The 16,923-nt window shown below is 30.2% G+C and overlaps 1 protein-coding gene across 1 annotated transcript in view; it reads right to left on the bottom strand.

The window, feature by feature from the left end:
• Positions 1-16,304, bottom strand: part of LOC141586834 (protein PIN-LIKES 7-like) — a 34,225-nt gene extending 17,921 nt beyond the window's left edge. The window contains exons 1-2 of the mRNA XM_074408216.1: positions 16,073-16,304; positions 10,514-10,810 (exon numbers count right to left, since the gene is read on the bottom strand). Of these exons, the coding sequence (XP_074264317.1) occupies positions 10,514-10,648 (135 nt within the window). The 5' untranslated portion in view covers positions 10,649-10,810; positions 16,073-16,304. The remainder of the gene's footprint in view (positions 1-10,513; positions 10,811-16,072) is intronic.
• Positions 16,305-16,923: the final 619 nt, after the last annotated feature.

Raw genomic sequence — 16,923 nt, 5'->3', positions numbered from 1 at the left:
CTCCATTTCTTTAAAAAAATAAACTTCCACTTCTTATAAACAGTCCGCCACCATTTACTTTTTGCAAAGAGACACTTACAATATAGATATAGGGCAATTCTAATGAACATGTCAAAAATAGAATATATGACATTTTCAAAGAATTAGAGGGAATAGTAACTATTAATTTCATTAGCGAATAGAAATGTCCGAGCATTAGGATGATTAATTAATTTAGTCAACTTGGAGATAGAGTTCTAAACGAGCCTCTTTAATAGAAAAATATGGAGTAATTAATTAGTGAGTTTCCATTATTGTCAACTACACTTTCTTCCCATATATTTTTATTAACGTTAGGGGTCGTTTGGTTCAAAGTGTTGGAATGGATTGGAATGGAGTGTAAATCCATGGAGGTATGGAGTTAGATACCCATACTTATTTGTAGTTGTTTGGTTCAACTTTGGAATGGAGAAGAAAAACAATATAAGGTGGAATGGAGTTAGAAACTTGGGGGGTCGATGTGGGTATGAGAATCCAAGGGGTTGGAATGGAGTTAGAATCCATCAAGTATCTAACTCCATTCCAAAATGCTCCAACCAAACACTTGAATGGATTGAATCCATTCCAAAAGCTCCAACCAAACGCCCCCTAACGTTTCGTTGCAAAATAAAGTAAAAATATAAATTATTGTTTGGAAATTTGTAGTGGCTAATGGCTATTTTATAAATAAACGTTTAATAAGGGTGATTTATAAGGCTAGATATTACAAGTGGCCCGTGCATCGCACGGGCATTAAATCTAGTCTAGTATATATACCCGTAAATATAAGGGTGATTTAATCTAGTCTAGTATTAATAGAACATAGAAGTGCTCTGGATTATGAATGTTAACCATATTTTCCCCCCAAAAACTTTATAAGTTAACCACCATGATATTGTTATTGCTTTTTTGCAGTAGAAACATTAGGACTGTGATTATCTAATCCCGCATGCAATATGTATTTAGCTTTTTAGTTTCCTCATATCAGACGTGTTTTTCGTGAATACATGTGATGGATTATTACAATATTTTGTTAGTTGGAGGATATAGTTGATCTCATAAAAATAATCAACCTCAAATCCTCGAATAAATAAATGTTTTAATAGTCAATCAATCAATCAATATCAATATATATATATAAAAGAGGCTTTTTTCAGGCAATTCTAGAGACTCCAAGTTTTATGAAACACTTTAATATAAATAAATGTAAACATAAATAAATAAAAGATAAATTTTAAAAAAAACATTTAAGATAATTATTAATAATCATATTTTAATAGTGTAGTAAACAAAAAGATGAAACTTTATCCCCAACGTAAGAGGAATCCTATTTGCATAAAATAACAGCTATATCAAATTAACATACCCTATTTTTGTATGTATATATACCCTGCAAATCATCACCAATATTGCATGCGTTTTAGTATGATTTTATTTATATTTACTCATGTTACGTTTTCCTATGATTTTATTATTTAGTATTCTTTTAACTAATAAATGAATGTGTATTACAATATAGTAGTAGCAATGCATGCATTATATCTCGACACTTGGTTGTGTGGTTTTTCATACACGGAGGAATTTTTAACATTATTTGGTCTAATTGTGGCAAATTATTTACAGGTTTGATGATTGTTTCATATACGGAGTACTTATTATCATTACTTGGATCTAATCGTTGCAAAGGTAATGACTTTTTTACTCGATATAACAAACACTAAATACTTACCCGAACACAAATTTTACGATAGATACAAACGGAAAAACTAATACGAATATTGAATATCGGCATATATAAATTGATACACCGTACGGTACGTCATACCACGTCTCTTATATGCGTATTTTTAGTATCCCATATCATCTTAAGCATGCGCATATTTTTATTTTTGATCATCGTTTTTCTCACTTGCTTGCCTCTTTATTTGATTGGATTATGTGTTTTGTGGACCCGGGTGTAAAATGGTGATTAAGAGTGTGAACGGGTTTGTATGACAGGTACCGAATGGATTTGGGAGTGCACTGGGAGCAATGCAGCTGATCCTATACTTGATTTACTATGACAAGAAGGATGGTGAAGAAAAGAAGATTACTGCAGAGCATTCTATTGAGATGGGCCTCAATGCAAGTGGAAAGCCTCACCAGATTTCCAAAGATGGAAAGCCTAACACACATCCTTCCTTGGTCTGACTGGCCTCCCACGTGTCGTCGTGATCCCGACCTCATTAATGGATGCATGAGCCAGATATTTCATGTTGATCTAAAACGAGAATAAAATTCTACATTTAAAAGTGTATGGAATTGGACTATAGGAGATTAAAAAAAATCTGTACTTTAACCAACCAACATGTATATATTTTCATTATAAAAACATGTATAAAGATCTGTTGTTATACACCAATTATTTGTCTACCTAAGTTTCATATATTTGTTAATTCTTAATTAGATAGAATTTGTTTTAATTAGATAAATAAATATTCAACTTTTGGGGATAATATTATAATAATATTTTAAAATTTAATCAAGAGGATAAAAAAAGCTTGAGAATAAAGTGAATTTCAGATGATTTTTTTATTATAGACATTCTGTATTTAGACGTTTTTTCTTCTCTTGAGTAAATAACTAATGGTCATGTCAAATTCCGAATTATTTTTCTTTTCAGGTTTTTTAAATCTACTGTATTTGTGAAGAATGTAATAAATAGGGCAAATAATAATGTAGTTTCTCATATGGAAGACTCGATTGTACCATGTGAATTGATTTTAATGTTTTTTATTCCCTTTGACTATTTTATTTGCCTTAGATTTTATAATATTAATTAAAAAGGTCCACAACAATTAAAAGAGAGTCAAATTTAAAACCCGTGCAACGCACGGGCACAAAATCTAGTATGCTACAATTTGAACAATAGACTCAATTCTTATATACGAAGTATACTATATCTCAGTTTATGGAATATACCCAATTGTCCCAATTCCATATCACGAAACCTTCTTCTGCCTTCTCCTTCTAATTTTTATACTTTTTTTTTACTTTCCTCAATTTTTATTTCAAGTTATTTCAATTTTTTTGCATGATGAATTACCCTAAACAATAAAAATATTGTCCGATTTAATTGAAAGTTATACTTTTTCCCAATCTCGCGTTAAAAATTAAGCTCTCTCTATTTCAGTTATTTGTTTACTTTTTATTCTTTGTGAGAAGAATTTTAATCAAAGTAAAAAAAATAATTAGAACACAGGAAGAATTAATTAGTATTTTTTAGAATGCAGCTTAAGCATAATTAAAAAAACACTGCTTTTTCTAAGTATTTGATTTTGATTAAGGGTATACTCCAATTAAACGTCAAACTAAACGTGCTCATAAGAATGAGTAAAAATAAGAGTAAAACATTGGTTTATGTAAGCTGAAACGTATTTAGTGATTTACAAGCATAAAATTTGGTTGATAGAGGTAAACCAACTTCCACTTGAAAAATTGGCTTACATTGTGAGTCTACCATAAGTTACTTTAGAAATACCTTATACAAACTATAAAGTGGTGTAAAAAAGGAATACATACATTTAATGTATTACATCACCCTTTTAACAATTGAACTTCTATTTATTGTTTTTTTTTTCTGAACTTTTAAAGTTTACATAAGTTATATTTTAAGTTTTAGATGTCAAAACTTAGGGGTTGTTTGGTTACCCAATAAAAAAACACAGGAATTTAAATTCATGTGAATTGCAAAATTGACCTATTATTGTTTGGTTACCCCAGTTCACATGAATTGAGAGTTCCCATGAATTCCAATTCCTCCATAATGGGGGAAATGGCTTACCTACGTCTCCCTAGATAAATTGGAATGCCTACATTAATTGCACTTCCTACATGACAACCAAACAATATTTTCTAATTCACGTGAATTCTAAAATCACGTGTTTTATAACTTCCTAGGCAATACAAATTTCTACATACAACCAAACGACTCCTTAAAATTAATTGGATGTATATGTACTTTTGAGCTATATTATTACTAATTTACATAAATTATATCCACGTGTACATCCATATTATCAGAGTTAAATTAACGCTTGAGACGTAGAGGGCAATTATATATACAAGCACATACTCTATAGAAGATTACATGTAGGCCCGTGCATCGCACGGGCATTAAATCTAGTATATATATAAAAGAGGCTTTTTTCAGGCAATTTTAGAGACTCCAACTTTTTAAAAACACGATTTTTATTTTTAATAATAAATTCAGCTGAAAATAATTATTTTGAGCTAAGAAAATAAGAGATATAGTAAATTATAAAAAAGATTGAGTTTTATTTTTGAATTCTATAAGAGATATAGTAAATTACAAAAAACGATTGAGTTTTATTTTTGAATCCTAACACATCCACAACTATAACTATAAAAGAATACAACTTTTACTAGCTCCCTCTTATCTACTGTGTCCGTGTGTATTGCGTCGTTTATTTGATCTGGTATTCTTCTTCAACTATTCTTTTTTTTTTTCGTTTTCCATAATTTTATTCCCATTAATTCTTTGCCTTATTCTGCAAAATTGGAATGTAAGTTTAATTCATTGATCAAGGTAATAATTTGTTGGGTTTTAACTAATGAATGCCATGATCAGATAGATTTGATTATCATGATTAGATCAATTGATTTGTGTTGTTAATTGAGTGACGAGTACCATATTGAGTAAATTGAATTGGGTTTTTTTTTTTTTCTGATTGGTGAATTATTGTTTACTAATTTAATTACAGCCCAGATTTTAATTCGAATGAAATAGTGTAGAATTAGTGTAGAACTGGTAGCAACAACAATGATGGTTCAACAAAAGAGTCAAACTCTTCATCGTCTTCATCATTGTTGGAAGTAATGCAAAAGGCTAGTAATGTTGTCTAGATACATTGCATTGTAGAGAAGCTTTACATTACCTCGTAAGAGAATCTCTCCACTCTCACCACTAAATGCATGTTTATAGCCCCCATTAACTCCATGTTTATGGTAGTGGTTATGCCTCTTTATAGTGCTAATTAATCACTATAAATATGAGAAGTATGTAGTCATTTGAGACACACATCTTCCATATATCTCTACTACTTCTCTATGATAATTTTGAGCATACCATATGAGTTCCAACTCTTAATGGTTGAGTACACAACTTTTAGGAGTGTTGTGTGACCTTGGGGGACGACGCCTATATCGATTTGTACCGTAGTCGGGGCGATTTCGTTTCTCATTCAGTGGCCTCCATACCACAACACAACAACAAATATTCTCTAATTATATCCTCGCCCCTATAGTGATACTATATTTCCAACAATTGAGAAACGAAATTTTATCGCTATTATTGTTGTTGTGTTCATTATTTTTGTCATTGGAATTATTTCTATTGGCCAAAAATATTGTTCTTCGGGTATAAGAATCAGGTCGCAAAGGGTGAGACAGCAGGTTGGTATTTTGGCCATAACTCGGTCTCTAGAGCTTTGTTTGAGGCGTGTAAGATGGCGTTGGAAAGTTAAGAAGAAGGGCTACAACTTTGTAGTTGAAGCCGTGAGCAGATTCGGTCATATTCCATCCTTAAAATGGACAACAATGTCATGGTAGTATGCTGAAAGTTTTTATGAAGACTTATAAAAGAATGGTATTATCTATAATTTTATTGCTCAATCCCATTCTTGTGGTTAAGGTATGTTCTCGAGACTTTCCTTTAAAATATTTATGATGATAAATATGAAGGTTTGGTCAAATTATATATGCCTTAATCGTTCGTATGTTTAAGCTACTACTTTATTTGGTATGATATGTCTATAATCTTGGCAAAATTACTCTTTTGATAATTGATTTCAAGAATATGTGAATGAAATTGTTCCAAGATTTTTGATTGACAAGTAGCTAGAATGATTAAGTGTCCAAGATATTGTTATGTGTACAATATGTTTATCAAGCAAAATATTTCACACATTTGGATTGGTTATTTAGTTTTGATTAAGATAAACTAAAATTGATATTTGAGTTATAAACCAACATGTGGGGGTTAAATATTTTGTTTTAAATTGATATAGTATCTTGGATATGTGTGACAAAAATTGGAAATGATTATTTGTCAAAGCTTCATAAAAGTAGATTATGGAGAACATAATTTGTCAATTATTATATGATATCTACAAGTTGAGATGATGAATGAATGAATAATGTCTATATTTTGTTTGAACAATTATGTTTGTCACTAATTTGTGGCGTGACAACATGTGGGGGAAGACGTTCAACTTATTTGATAAATTTATTCATCAAGTTTAGAATTGATATCTTATAATTTGTGAAGAGTATGTATATATTTGATTGTGGGGGTGTAGAGAAAATGATAATCGTATGTTTTATACGTGACTAATTGAACCAAAATTACAAGTATTAATTTGTTGGATAATGGCTATGTCAATAAATAATGGCTGCGTAAGGTTCAATTATTTATGTTACATTTTGCTTACACCATACTATATGAGATTATGATGATTGATTTTATGTTTGTAAGAAGTCAAATTCTTTTTGTAAAATATTGTGGATTTGCAAAGAGTAAATATAAAGTGAAACAATCATCAAGATTCGTTGTTTTCTAATATAAGAATGATAATGTATATAGAGCTTTTAGTAAATAATATGATTTTGGGTGCAAAATCACAAACACTACGTGTATGCTTTATTCTATGTCAATTTATTAGAAAGAGAAAATAATAAAGAAGATTATTTGTTCTTTTAAACGACATGAGAGTGGAGCTCTATATTTAATTAGAACAATGATGCTAATGAGTTATTAGAGAACATGTTTTGACTATTGTGAGAAGTCTAATATGTATAATTATAGTTGCTTCAATGTAGCTTATGCAGCTAAGTACATTTTGTTTGTGTATTCATTACCAAAGTTATCATTCACATTTAGTGAAGTGCCTAAGGTGCAATATTAAGAATTGCACTATGTTGAATATCTAGAAAGATATTGGATCGACGAAAAGGTAATGACGATCGACAAGGTGAGATCTATGGTGAGTAGTATACATTTCCACCTTTAATGGTGATCTTGTTTTAAGTCTATTGAGAAGACTATTATAACTTTGTCTATTATGTAAGCATATTATATTGCTCTTAATCTTGCAGGGTAAGATGCAGGGTGATTTTGAAGCTATTATTAGCTACTACTTAATTGTGGGGGCATGGAGTTTTGCCTAATTTTTATCTTTAGCATAATGCTAATATCAACTTAATAATGCTAAAATAATGTGTATAATGATTTGTAGATTTACACATTTTATGCAGATTTGATTTGAGAAAGTTGATTGAGAATAATATGCTCACAAATTATTATCTTTGTGAAATTTGAGTGGAGCATATTTAAGCAAATGGACTAAGAAAGAAAGAAGTCCTAGAATTGTCGAGGGGAATGGGGCAAAAGCCTATTAGTTGAGGAATTTGTGGTGGATACCGGAACTTGCTATGCAAGGGTGGTCTAACGAAGCCATAGATAACTCATACTTGTGTACACTTCTCATTCCTATGACATGTACACTATTTTGGAAGGTTGAGCATATAGCTCTTAATGGTCTTATAGCCCAAAATTGGGTGGTCCTTGTGAGACGGACATGATGAGATCACCGTAATGATGGAGGTTGAGATATTTCTCTTAATGAATCTATATCCCTTTATGTGGGTGGTCCTATTGAGAAGGACTTGATGGATTCACCGCTATGTTGAGAGGTTGAGCCTTAGAGCTCTTAATGATTCTATAGCTCATGCATGCGTGAGTGGTTTATATGGAGATAGACTTGTTGGAATCACCTACGTGAGTGTGAAGGTTTGGCCTCCTTCTATGAGAGACTAGGCTATCTCTCTAGAGCACTCGTGAGAATCCCAAGGTTCATTTGGCCATAAATTTGTTGAATTATATCGCGGAACTCGTCTGGAACTTAAGGTGAGATATGTGTTTGGAATTTACCCCGGAGTCTAGGAGTTCAAGATTCGTTCACTCTCTAGGTGATGAAAGAATTGTTCAATTTCACTATGTGTTAATTCAAATCGAAAGATATTAATGCTTAAGTATCAATCCTTATTAATATGCTCAGAATTTTGTCTATCATTTGCATTAGTGGGGGATTGTTGGAAGTAATGCAAAAGGCTAGTAATGTTGTCTAGATACATTGCATTGTAGAGAAGCTTTACATTACCTCGTAAGAGAATCTCTCCACTCTCACCACTAAATGCATGTTTATAGCCCCCATTAACTCCATGTTTATGGTAGTGGTTATGCCTCTTTATAGTGCTAATTAATCACTATAAATATGAGAAGTATGTAGTCATTTGAGACACACATCTTCCATATATCTCTACTACTTCTCTATGATAATTTTGAGCATACCATATGAGTTCCAACTCTTAATGGTTGAGTACACAACTTTTAGGAGTGTTGTGTGACCTTGGGGGACGACGCCTATATCGATTTGTACCGTAGTCGGGGCGATTTCGTTTCTCATTCAGTGGCCTCCATACCACGACACAACAACAAATATTCTCTAATTATATCCTCGCCCCTATAGTGATACTATATTTCCAACAATCATTATACTCGGTGATGCTTAATGACAATGGGATCGATAGAATGGTCTCACCGAACATTTCCGAAGATGATTGGTGGAATAATGGGAATTCTTCAACACCATCGGATTCAACAAACAACTATTCCATGGTGGTGGGTGATGTAGGGTTTGAAGGTTTTTCACTGGATAGGCTGTCATCTGTTGATGCAGAGTGGATCTGGGAAGTTCTTGCTAAATAGACCAGATTTAATTGTAAAGAAATGTTAACTGAGATTATATTTCAAAATATCTAGGTTAATCAACGATTAAATCTCATGTCTTACACAAAAAAATACTCGGTAGTGTGGTTTTGATGTTCAGGGTGGTAGCAAATGCCAATGCTAAGCTAAAGGCGACTTCGTTTCCAGTAGGATCATAAGCATTCGATCTATCAGGCTGGTAAAGTAAGAAATAATCCGTATCTATGCCCAGACAAGAGACCGGTGCCGAGGAAGTCCCATCAAGCGTTAATTTTCTTCTTTTTCGAGATATAAATCCCCCTGGCATAAGGCAATCAAGCGTGAACTTATTGAGCTTATTACTAATGTTTTTCAACCATAAATTTTAAATAAATTAATTACGAACTCACTGTTTCCTTCCAATAGAGCACCAGAAATTAATACTTTGTAAATTGCCTTACTTTACTTTTTTAACTACCTAATAAAATTTTAAGTTATAAATTAAAATTATGCAAATTTTATCCGATCAAGGTGATAAAGTTATTTGTAGAACTATCACCAAAACTTATGGAAATTTTATCCGATCAAGATGATAGAGTTATATTAGTATTATATATAAAAACTTTAAAAGTAAAAAGCTAAAATGATAAGAATTTTTAAAACAATTGTAGACCACTCAAACGAGTTAGATTGGTCGGCTGGTGAGGCGGTTCATACATGTTAAACTCGAATACGGGTCAGACTAAATATAGGTGGGCTTATACGGGTCACGGGTTGAGGTAGAATCAGAATACATGTCAAAATATAGATTGGTATGGTATATTTTATTTGTCAAAAGCAATCATATTCAATAATAATAATATTATAATTAATATTACTTACCATACTTATACTGAAGAATTTATAAAAATTATATTAATTTAATAAAATATATAAATTTGATTTTTCAATTATTTTTGTAATTTAAAATATTTAAAATAATACTAATTTCTAATTATTCTTCAAATATAACATATAACATACCCCGTATAATATATAAGTATTAATATTGTATTAGTCAATGCCTTTCTTTAACTCATTAATAATTTATTCTATGAAGAAAAACTTACATTTTCCAGATGAAAAAAAAACTACATTTGTACAAGCTCATTTACAAACAAAACACTATTTAGTTACTCGTGCATGGCGATTATAACTTTTATATACACAAATCATAAAAAAAAAATGTTAATTTATTTGTATATACTCATATTCTAAAAAAAATATTTCAATGTATTTGTATATACTGACATTCTCACGAGAAAACTAATGTTAAGAAAGTAAACATAACTTCTCAATTGCGAAGATACAATTAAAGACGAATCAATATTATAACCCGTACAACGTACGGGCACAAAATCTAGTAATGTAATGAAAGAAAGTTTTACCTTATTAACGCATTTAATTAGATGTCTTTTGGAGGAAAAACTAAAGAGAATTTTTATTCTCTTAGTAGTAAGGGGATTTTAGATGTTTAGTTGATCAACTAAGGAAGCCTTAACAAATAATTTTCCAAATGTATTGTCAATGATACCTTCTCTACAACTTTATTCAATTACGGGAGGATTGATTATATATCGTATATTTGACCTGACATCGTACGTGTGATCATCTAAGATGGAAAAACAAAGAACAAGAATCCTCACGTACCTTATTCAAAGTCTTTCGAGCATCAGCGGTGAGGAGATTAGAATAGCCAGAAGACATAAAAGCACCCAATCCACTGATAATCAAAACTTGTAGAATTGGCATTGATGCCACTTCAAATAGTGACCAGAACCCCATCTTTCTTTTCTTTCTTTCTTTCTTCAAACTTCTCTATTTTTCTATTACAGTTTAGTACACCTCCAAGATGTACAAAAACGGCAATAAAATCCTGGAATAACAATGGCGGTCGAATGTAATTGATAATCTTCGAGATCGGTCTGATCGGCTGTTGCTCAATTGCTGTCACGTTAAACATCCAAAGAATACCATGTTAGATGGAGAAAGCCGAGTTGTGACAAAATAAAGCATGGAATGTTTTTTTTGTGATTATATATACGAGTGAAATTCTAGCCACATGTAATGCCGTCTTCAAGTCTTATGTTGTCATAATCCTTCGCCTTGATTCTACCAAATAAAAGCAACTCGCTCTTGTTCTACAATATGTCAATATCGTATTCACTCACCCGTTTATCACAAATTCTTATTTAAGATGAGTATGGACAAATAGTATATAATCTATATAAGACAAAGGCAAGATACATAAGGAAAAGCAACCCATATATCTCATTTATCTTATATGTACAAAAGGGATAATAATTCTTAGACGTTTAAATGTTAAGATGGATACACTACCCATCTTAAAAGAGGCTAATTGTTGGTTTATTGCTACACAAAAACTTATTTAAGGGTATTAACTTCACATTGAAAATTGAAAATAAGCACTTCTTGTTGTATCAAGTATTTTTTACCCGACAGCTAGATCTGTTAAAATATGACTCAATCTGAAAATCGAATGGAGATAGTCCAAAAAAATATAAACTCGATATAATAATTTCCACATTTAAGTTTAATAAGACCCGTCTGGCCTTTGAGTCGACAAATTTAACAAATATTATTGTGTATTCGGATTTTCTATTGCAAGGACAAGTTTATGGAAAGGTAAATCGACAAATATAAGGAAAATAAACTTTTAATTTTGTTATAGACAATCGTCTACATTTTTTGTTTTGTGGATGATTAGATCGGACCCAATCTCTGGCAGCTTAGTTATTTCGTCCCACAAACATGTGCACTTTTAATAATTTATTAAAGGATACAATCATGGAGTATGGAGTGGACTTTGTTTGTACACAGTACACTATATTCCTATTCACTTGCTCGTGATTTCACATCTCATCATTCACATGACATGATGCATACGCACTTTCCGTGCAAACACAACACAAAATACCTCGTATTTGATCAGCATGCATTTTACTACTTTTACCCAATCATATTTCATGATTCATCATCTATTCATTACTCCATCCTTATTTCTTTTTATTTCAGTCAATTACTCTAATTTTCTATTTCATGTAAGAAAATTTTAAAAGTGGAATTAGCTATGTTAACGTTAGAATAATATCAATTATGTTACAATAACATAATCATATAATTTGATGAGATCATAGTGATTTTGTTGTAACATACGAGTAATTGATATTTTTTTTAGGTGAAAGGTTAGACTTTCCATTAAGCTCAAAGATATTACATCATTGTCATCGTACAATTTAACTACCATACATGTTTCGAGTAATAATTGATACTCCGTATTATTCTAACGTTAACAAGCTATAACTATTTTCATGCAAGCACCACTAGACATAGGATAGAAGGAAGGTGATCAATATGTATTTTGAGTTTATTTACCATAGTTTTTTTTTTAATTGTAGTTCATAACTATTTTCTAAAGTAGATAGGATACAGATTACATAATCTTCGCAATCTCACCTTCCCTTTTCTCTCTTTATCTTTCAAAAAATCATAATCCCAAACATTCGTTCGGAGCTATCCCAACCTATTTCGATCGCAAACAGTCTCAAATCTTTTAATTAAATCAGGAGTCATGACTAGCTAGTTATGTTATTCATGGGCACTAGCCACTAGTATAAGGGATTATATCAAAATAGAACATAGCCCGATAGCTGCTAGCGTAATCCTTAGATGATCCAACAATTTACATCATTTGTGATTACACCTACCTAAGCTCGACTTCTGATAGTTTTGATGATTATTTGGGGTCTTTTATCAAAATAACCATTTTAGTAAAACTAATTACCAAATTAACCATTTTTAAAAATTATTTTCCAATATAACCATTTTTACTATACTTTCCTATTTGACCAAAATCAAAGCTATGAATAACATTCTTTTACCAACTTCATTGTGGCAAAAATCTTCATCTCTCTCTCTTACTTCGTTCCAATTTTCATAAATAATCAGAGTAATATTTGCTAATGTATGACATTCGAATTCTCGTCTCCTAGCAAATAACCCATCTTCTCCTAACTTTCCTTCTATCCCTCTCATTGATATTACAATTGTTTGGTTATTTCATGCCTCTATATATCACGAGGTATTTATACAAGTTCATCCAAAATACTCTAAAGATATCTATTAAATGTCAAAATAAATACTAGTATCAATTAATCATTGTTATACCTAATTCAGTAATTCATATGACTCTCCGTTAATAATACAACAATTTCTAACCCTGCAGATATGGTTTATGATTGCAAATTTTTGAGTCCAATTGAATCAATAGAGCAACAAATCAACAACCACTGTAAAAGTTGTGGTGCTGACTTCCGACTTGTAGTTAATCCCAATTTGAGACGGCCATTAATAAGTTTACGACTACAAAAATTGCTCCACGCTCAAATACTAGACCATGTATAAGAAATCGAGAACTGCAAATTATTGAATTTGCAACAATATTTATACTTAATAGAAGAGTATTATTTATTGCAATGGCTAAGGTTAAAAAAAGATAAATGATTGAATAGTTTTGAAAGAATTCATGTGAGTTTTGGTTAATTTGAGAAATAGTTTTAGAAAATGGTTATTTTAGTAATAAGTTTTACTAAAACGGTCATTTTGGTAATATTTTCAAATTAAACCACTTCAGTATATCATCTTAAATCGTCGCCCTACTACTTTCACCTGTACTCATCCTCTTTCTTCTTCTACTCCTATAGTCCTATATACAACGTATAAGATTACTCGTAAAAAATCGTTTTCACATATTTCGGATGAGTAAGTGCATGATATAACAAGTTTATTGTGAAATCATTTCGCAATTTAAAGTAATAGAGGTACCGAAAATAATAAATTGTTGAGTGATGTGGAAATAGTTCGCTAATAAAAATGACCACTTTTAACGATAAAATGGTTATCTACTTACGTTCATTATGGATTTATGGATATAACTATAGCTACCTGGTAAATAGAGAGTCATTTATGTCAATAAAAGGGTTACGAAAATTATAAATAGCTACAAGTGTTGAAAATTAGACTCTCACTAGCTTTGTGAGAGATTGTCACTCCCGAATCCCAATTATATGCAAATACTCAAAAAAAAAAAAAATTGTATCCTCCAAAAGGACCGTCCTCCTTACCCCTATAGACAATCGACCCAAATGAAATATTATACTCAAACTATTTTCTAAAGGTGATCAGATATAAAACAAAGTTTAAGATAAGATAGGAGATCAAGCTTGCTATGGAGTATATAGTTTCTTATACTCCTTCAGTTCTCAACTTCTCATCATTTATCACAAATTGATTATTTATTATCTATTCCATTTATATTTATCTTATTTATTTATTTACTTTTCTATATTAGAAATATTTTTAAAAGGTAATTTGATCAACATAACTAATTGTCCACTGTTTCTTAATAAAACCATCCACAAATAGTGTAAACAAATGACAGAGGGAATACATTATTTGTACTACTTATTTTGTAGGTCAAAGATGGTGAGACAAATGGGTCATGTAGCCTATGAATAACCCTAGTTTACCCTTGACGTTTGACAGTCATTGATCAGAAACAAATGATTACAGCTGGTAATTAGTAGTTAACTAGAGATTAAAGTCAGATTAGTAGCCCATCCAGTTGTTAAATTTGCTTGTTTATTTTCAAAGTAAGATAGTGTTCGATCGTTCGAAGGCGTTTACCTCAGTTTCCATTGTTTAAAAAAATCACCGACATTGTAAAGGGTTTTTCAATTTTTAGGCCCTGTTCTTTTGACCTGAATTGAACTAAATTTAATGGAGCTGAACTGAACTGAACTGAACTGAATAGAGTTGAACTGAATTGAACTGAACTGAAATAAAAATAAAAGATTATAATAATAATAATAATAAAATTAATACCAATAATAAATATTATAACAATATTATTCATTATTCATTATTATTAATATAATATAATAATAATATAATAATATATATTAAAAAACTAGTAATATAATAATAAATATAGTAATAATAATAATATATTAGTAATATAAATGATAACATTATTAATAATAATATAATATTAAATAATATAATATATTAATTATAATAACTAAAAAATAAATATGATAAGTATAATATATTATAAATATTATAAATAATTTTAACAAATAATAATAATAATATTAATAAATATGTTATTAATAATATTAATCAAACTGAATATATTAATAAATACGGAGTAATAATAATAATAATAATAATAATAATAATAATAATAATAGTAATAGTAATAGTAATAGTAATAGTAATAAAAGTAAAAATAATAATAATAATATTAATAATAATAATAATAATAATAATAATAATAATAATAATAATAATAATAAATATTAATACTTTATACTACTAATATTCGGTCTTTTGCCAAAATGGCCGTTTTAGTAAAACTTATTACCAAAATAACCATTTTCTAAAGCTATTTCTCAAATTAACCAAAACTCACATGAATTCTTTCAAAACTATTCAATCATTTATCTTTTTTTAACATTAGCCATTGCAATAAATAATACTCTCCTATTAAGTATAAATATTGTTGCAAATTCAATAATTTGCAGTTCTCGATTTCTTATACATGGTCTTGTATTTGAGCGTGGAGCATTTTTTGTAGTCGTAAACTTATTAATGGCCGTCTCAAATTGGGATTAACTACAAGTCGGAAGTCAGCACCACAACTTTTACAGTGGTTGTTGATTTGTTGCTCTATTGATCCAATTGGACTCAAAAATTTGCAATCATAAACCATATGTGCAGGGTTAGAAATAGTTGTATTATTAACGGAGAATCATATGAATTACTGAATTAGGTATAACAATGATTAATTGATACTAGTATTTATTTTGACATTCAATAGATATCTTTAGAGTAAACCATATGTGCAGGGTTAGAAATAGTTGTATTATTAGGTATAAAAAAAGGTGCAATTGTTGCATCCAAATACGAAACGACGTAGATATTTTAGCTAACAAGTAAGATCATAATCTGAGTTTGATACCGGTTGGTCGAAAAATGCACTTGTTGATTCTATATATATTTAAAAAACTCCAGATTTTAATATCGTAAACCATGCATTTGCGGATAAAAATAATAATAATCCTACTCCGTATAAAATGGAATTCCAATTCCTATGACAAAGAGGAAAAAATGAACCAGAAAACAAACCTGTGATGAATAACTTGTATTCGGGGAAAAAGTTAAGGTTGAATCACCTTGGGTTGGAGAAAGAAAAGAGAGAAAACAAGGATGAAGAAGAAACAAACAATATACGTTCTATTTATGAATAATTATTGGTTGGCTCTTGTAATTGTAAATTATCAACGAACAGGATATAGGCATGAGTAGTAATCTATATATATCTGTATATAAGTAGAAGATAATTATCAGCTGTCAGCATGATCAATAAGGGAGAGGAATTTTAATATTTGTATAAAAAATTTTGTATTACAATAACTTCTTATAATGCTAGGGTTAGTATATACTCCCTCCGTTCCGGTCATTTGTTGTCTTTTAGTTTTACCACAAAGATCAAGAAAAGACAAAGAGGTCAATTACTAAATGACAAGTGGAACAAATTGAGTGTGAATGACAAATTGTTCATCAAGTTCATTTTTAAAATAGAAAGGACAACAACTCACTGAGACACCCCAATATGAAAAAGGGCAACAAATAACTGGGACAAAGGGAGTATATAATAATTAATAACACATAAATTTTTGTTTGAGACAGGCCCTATTCATTTTATATTTAAGATGTTTTAAGTAAAACTAGCTGATATAATAATAAGATGTAATTTTGAATATTATTAATCTTATTTTTTACTAGTATATATATACTCCAAATAAATTAGAAGTTAAAAGTAAAACAATCACGTGTATGTATGTGTCAAGTGTGAATTTGGTATTAGATGTCTAATTGGTTTTTGGCACTTTGGTCTTAAATGATGGCCATATGTATAATTAGCTATGTGAATTTCGTATTAGATGTCTAATTGGTTCCAAGTTGTGTGTTATAAA

Source organism: Silene latifolia, chromosome 6 (assembly GCF_048544455.1).
Source record: "Silene latifolia isolate original U9 population chromosome 6, ASM4854445v1, whole genome shotgun sequence".
Lineage (NCBI taxonomy): Eukaryota > Viridiplantae > Streptophyta > Magnoliopsida > Caryophyllales > Caryophyllaceae > Silene > Silene latifolia.
This window is presented reverse-complemented; position numbering and strand designations above follow the sequence as displayed.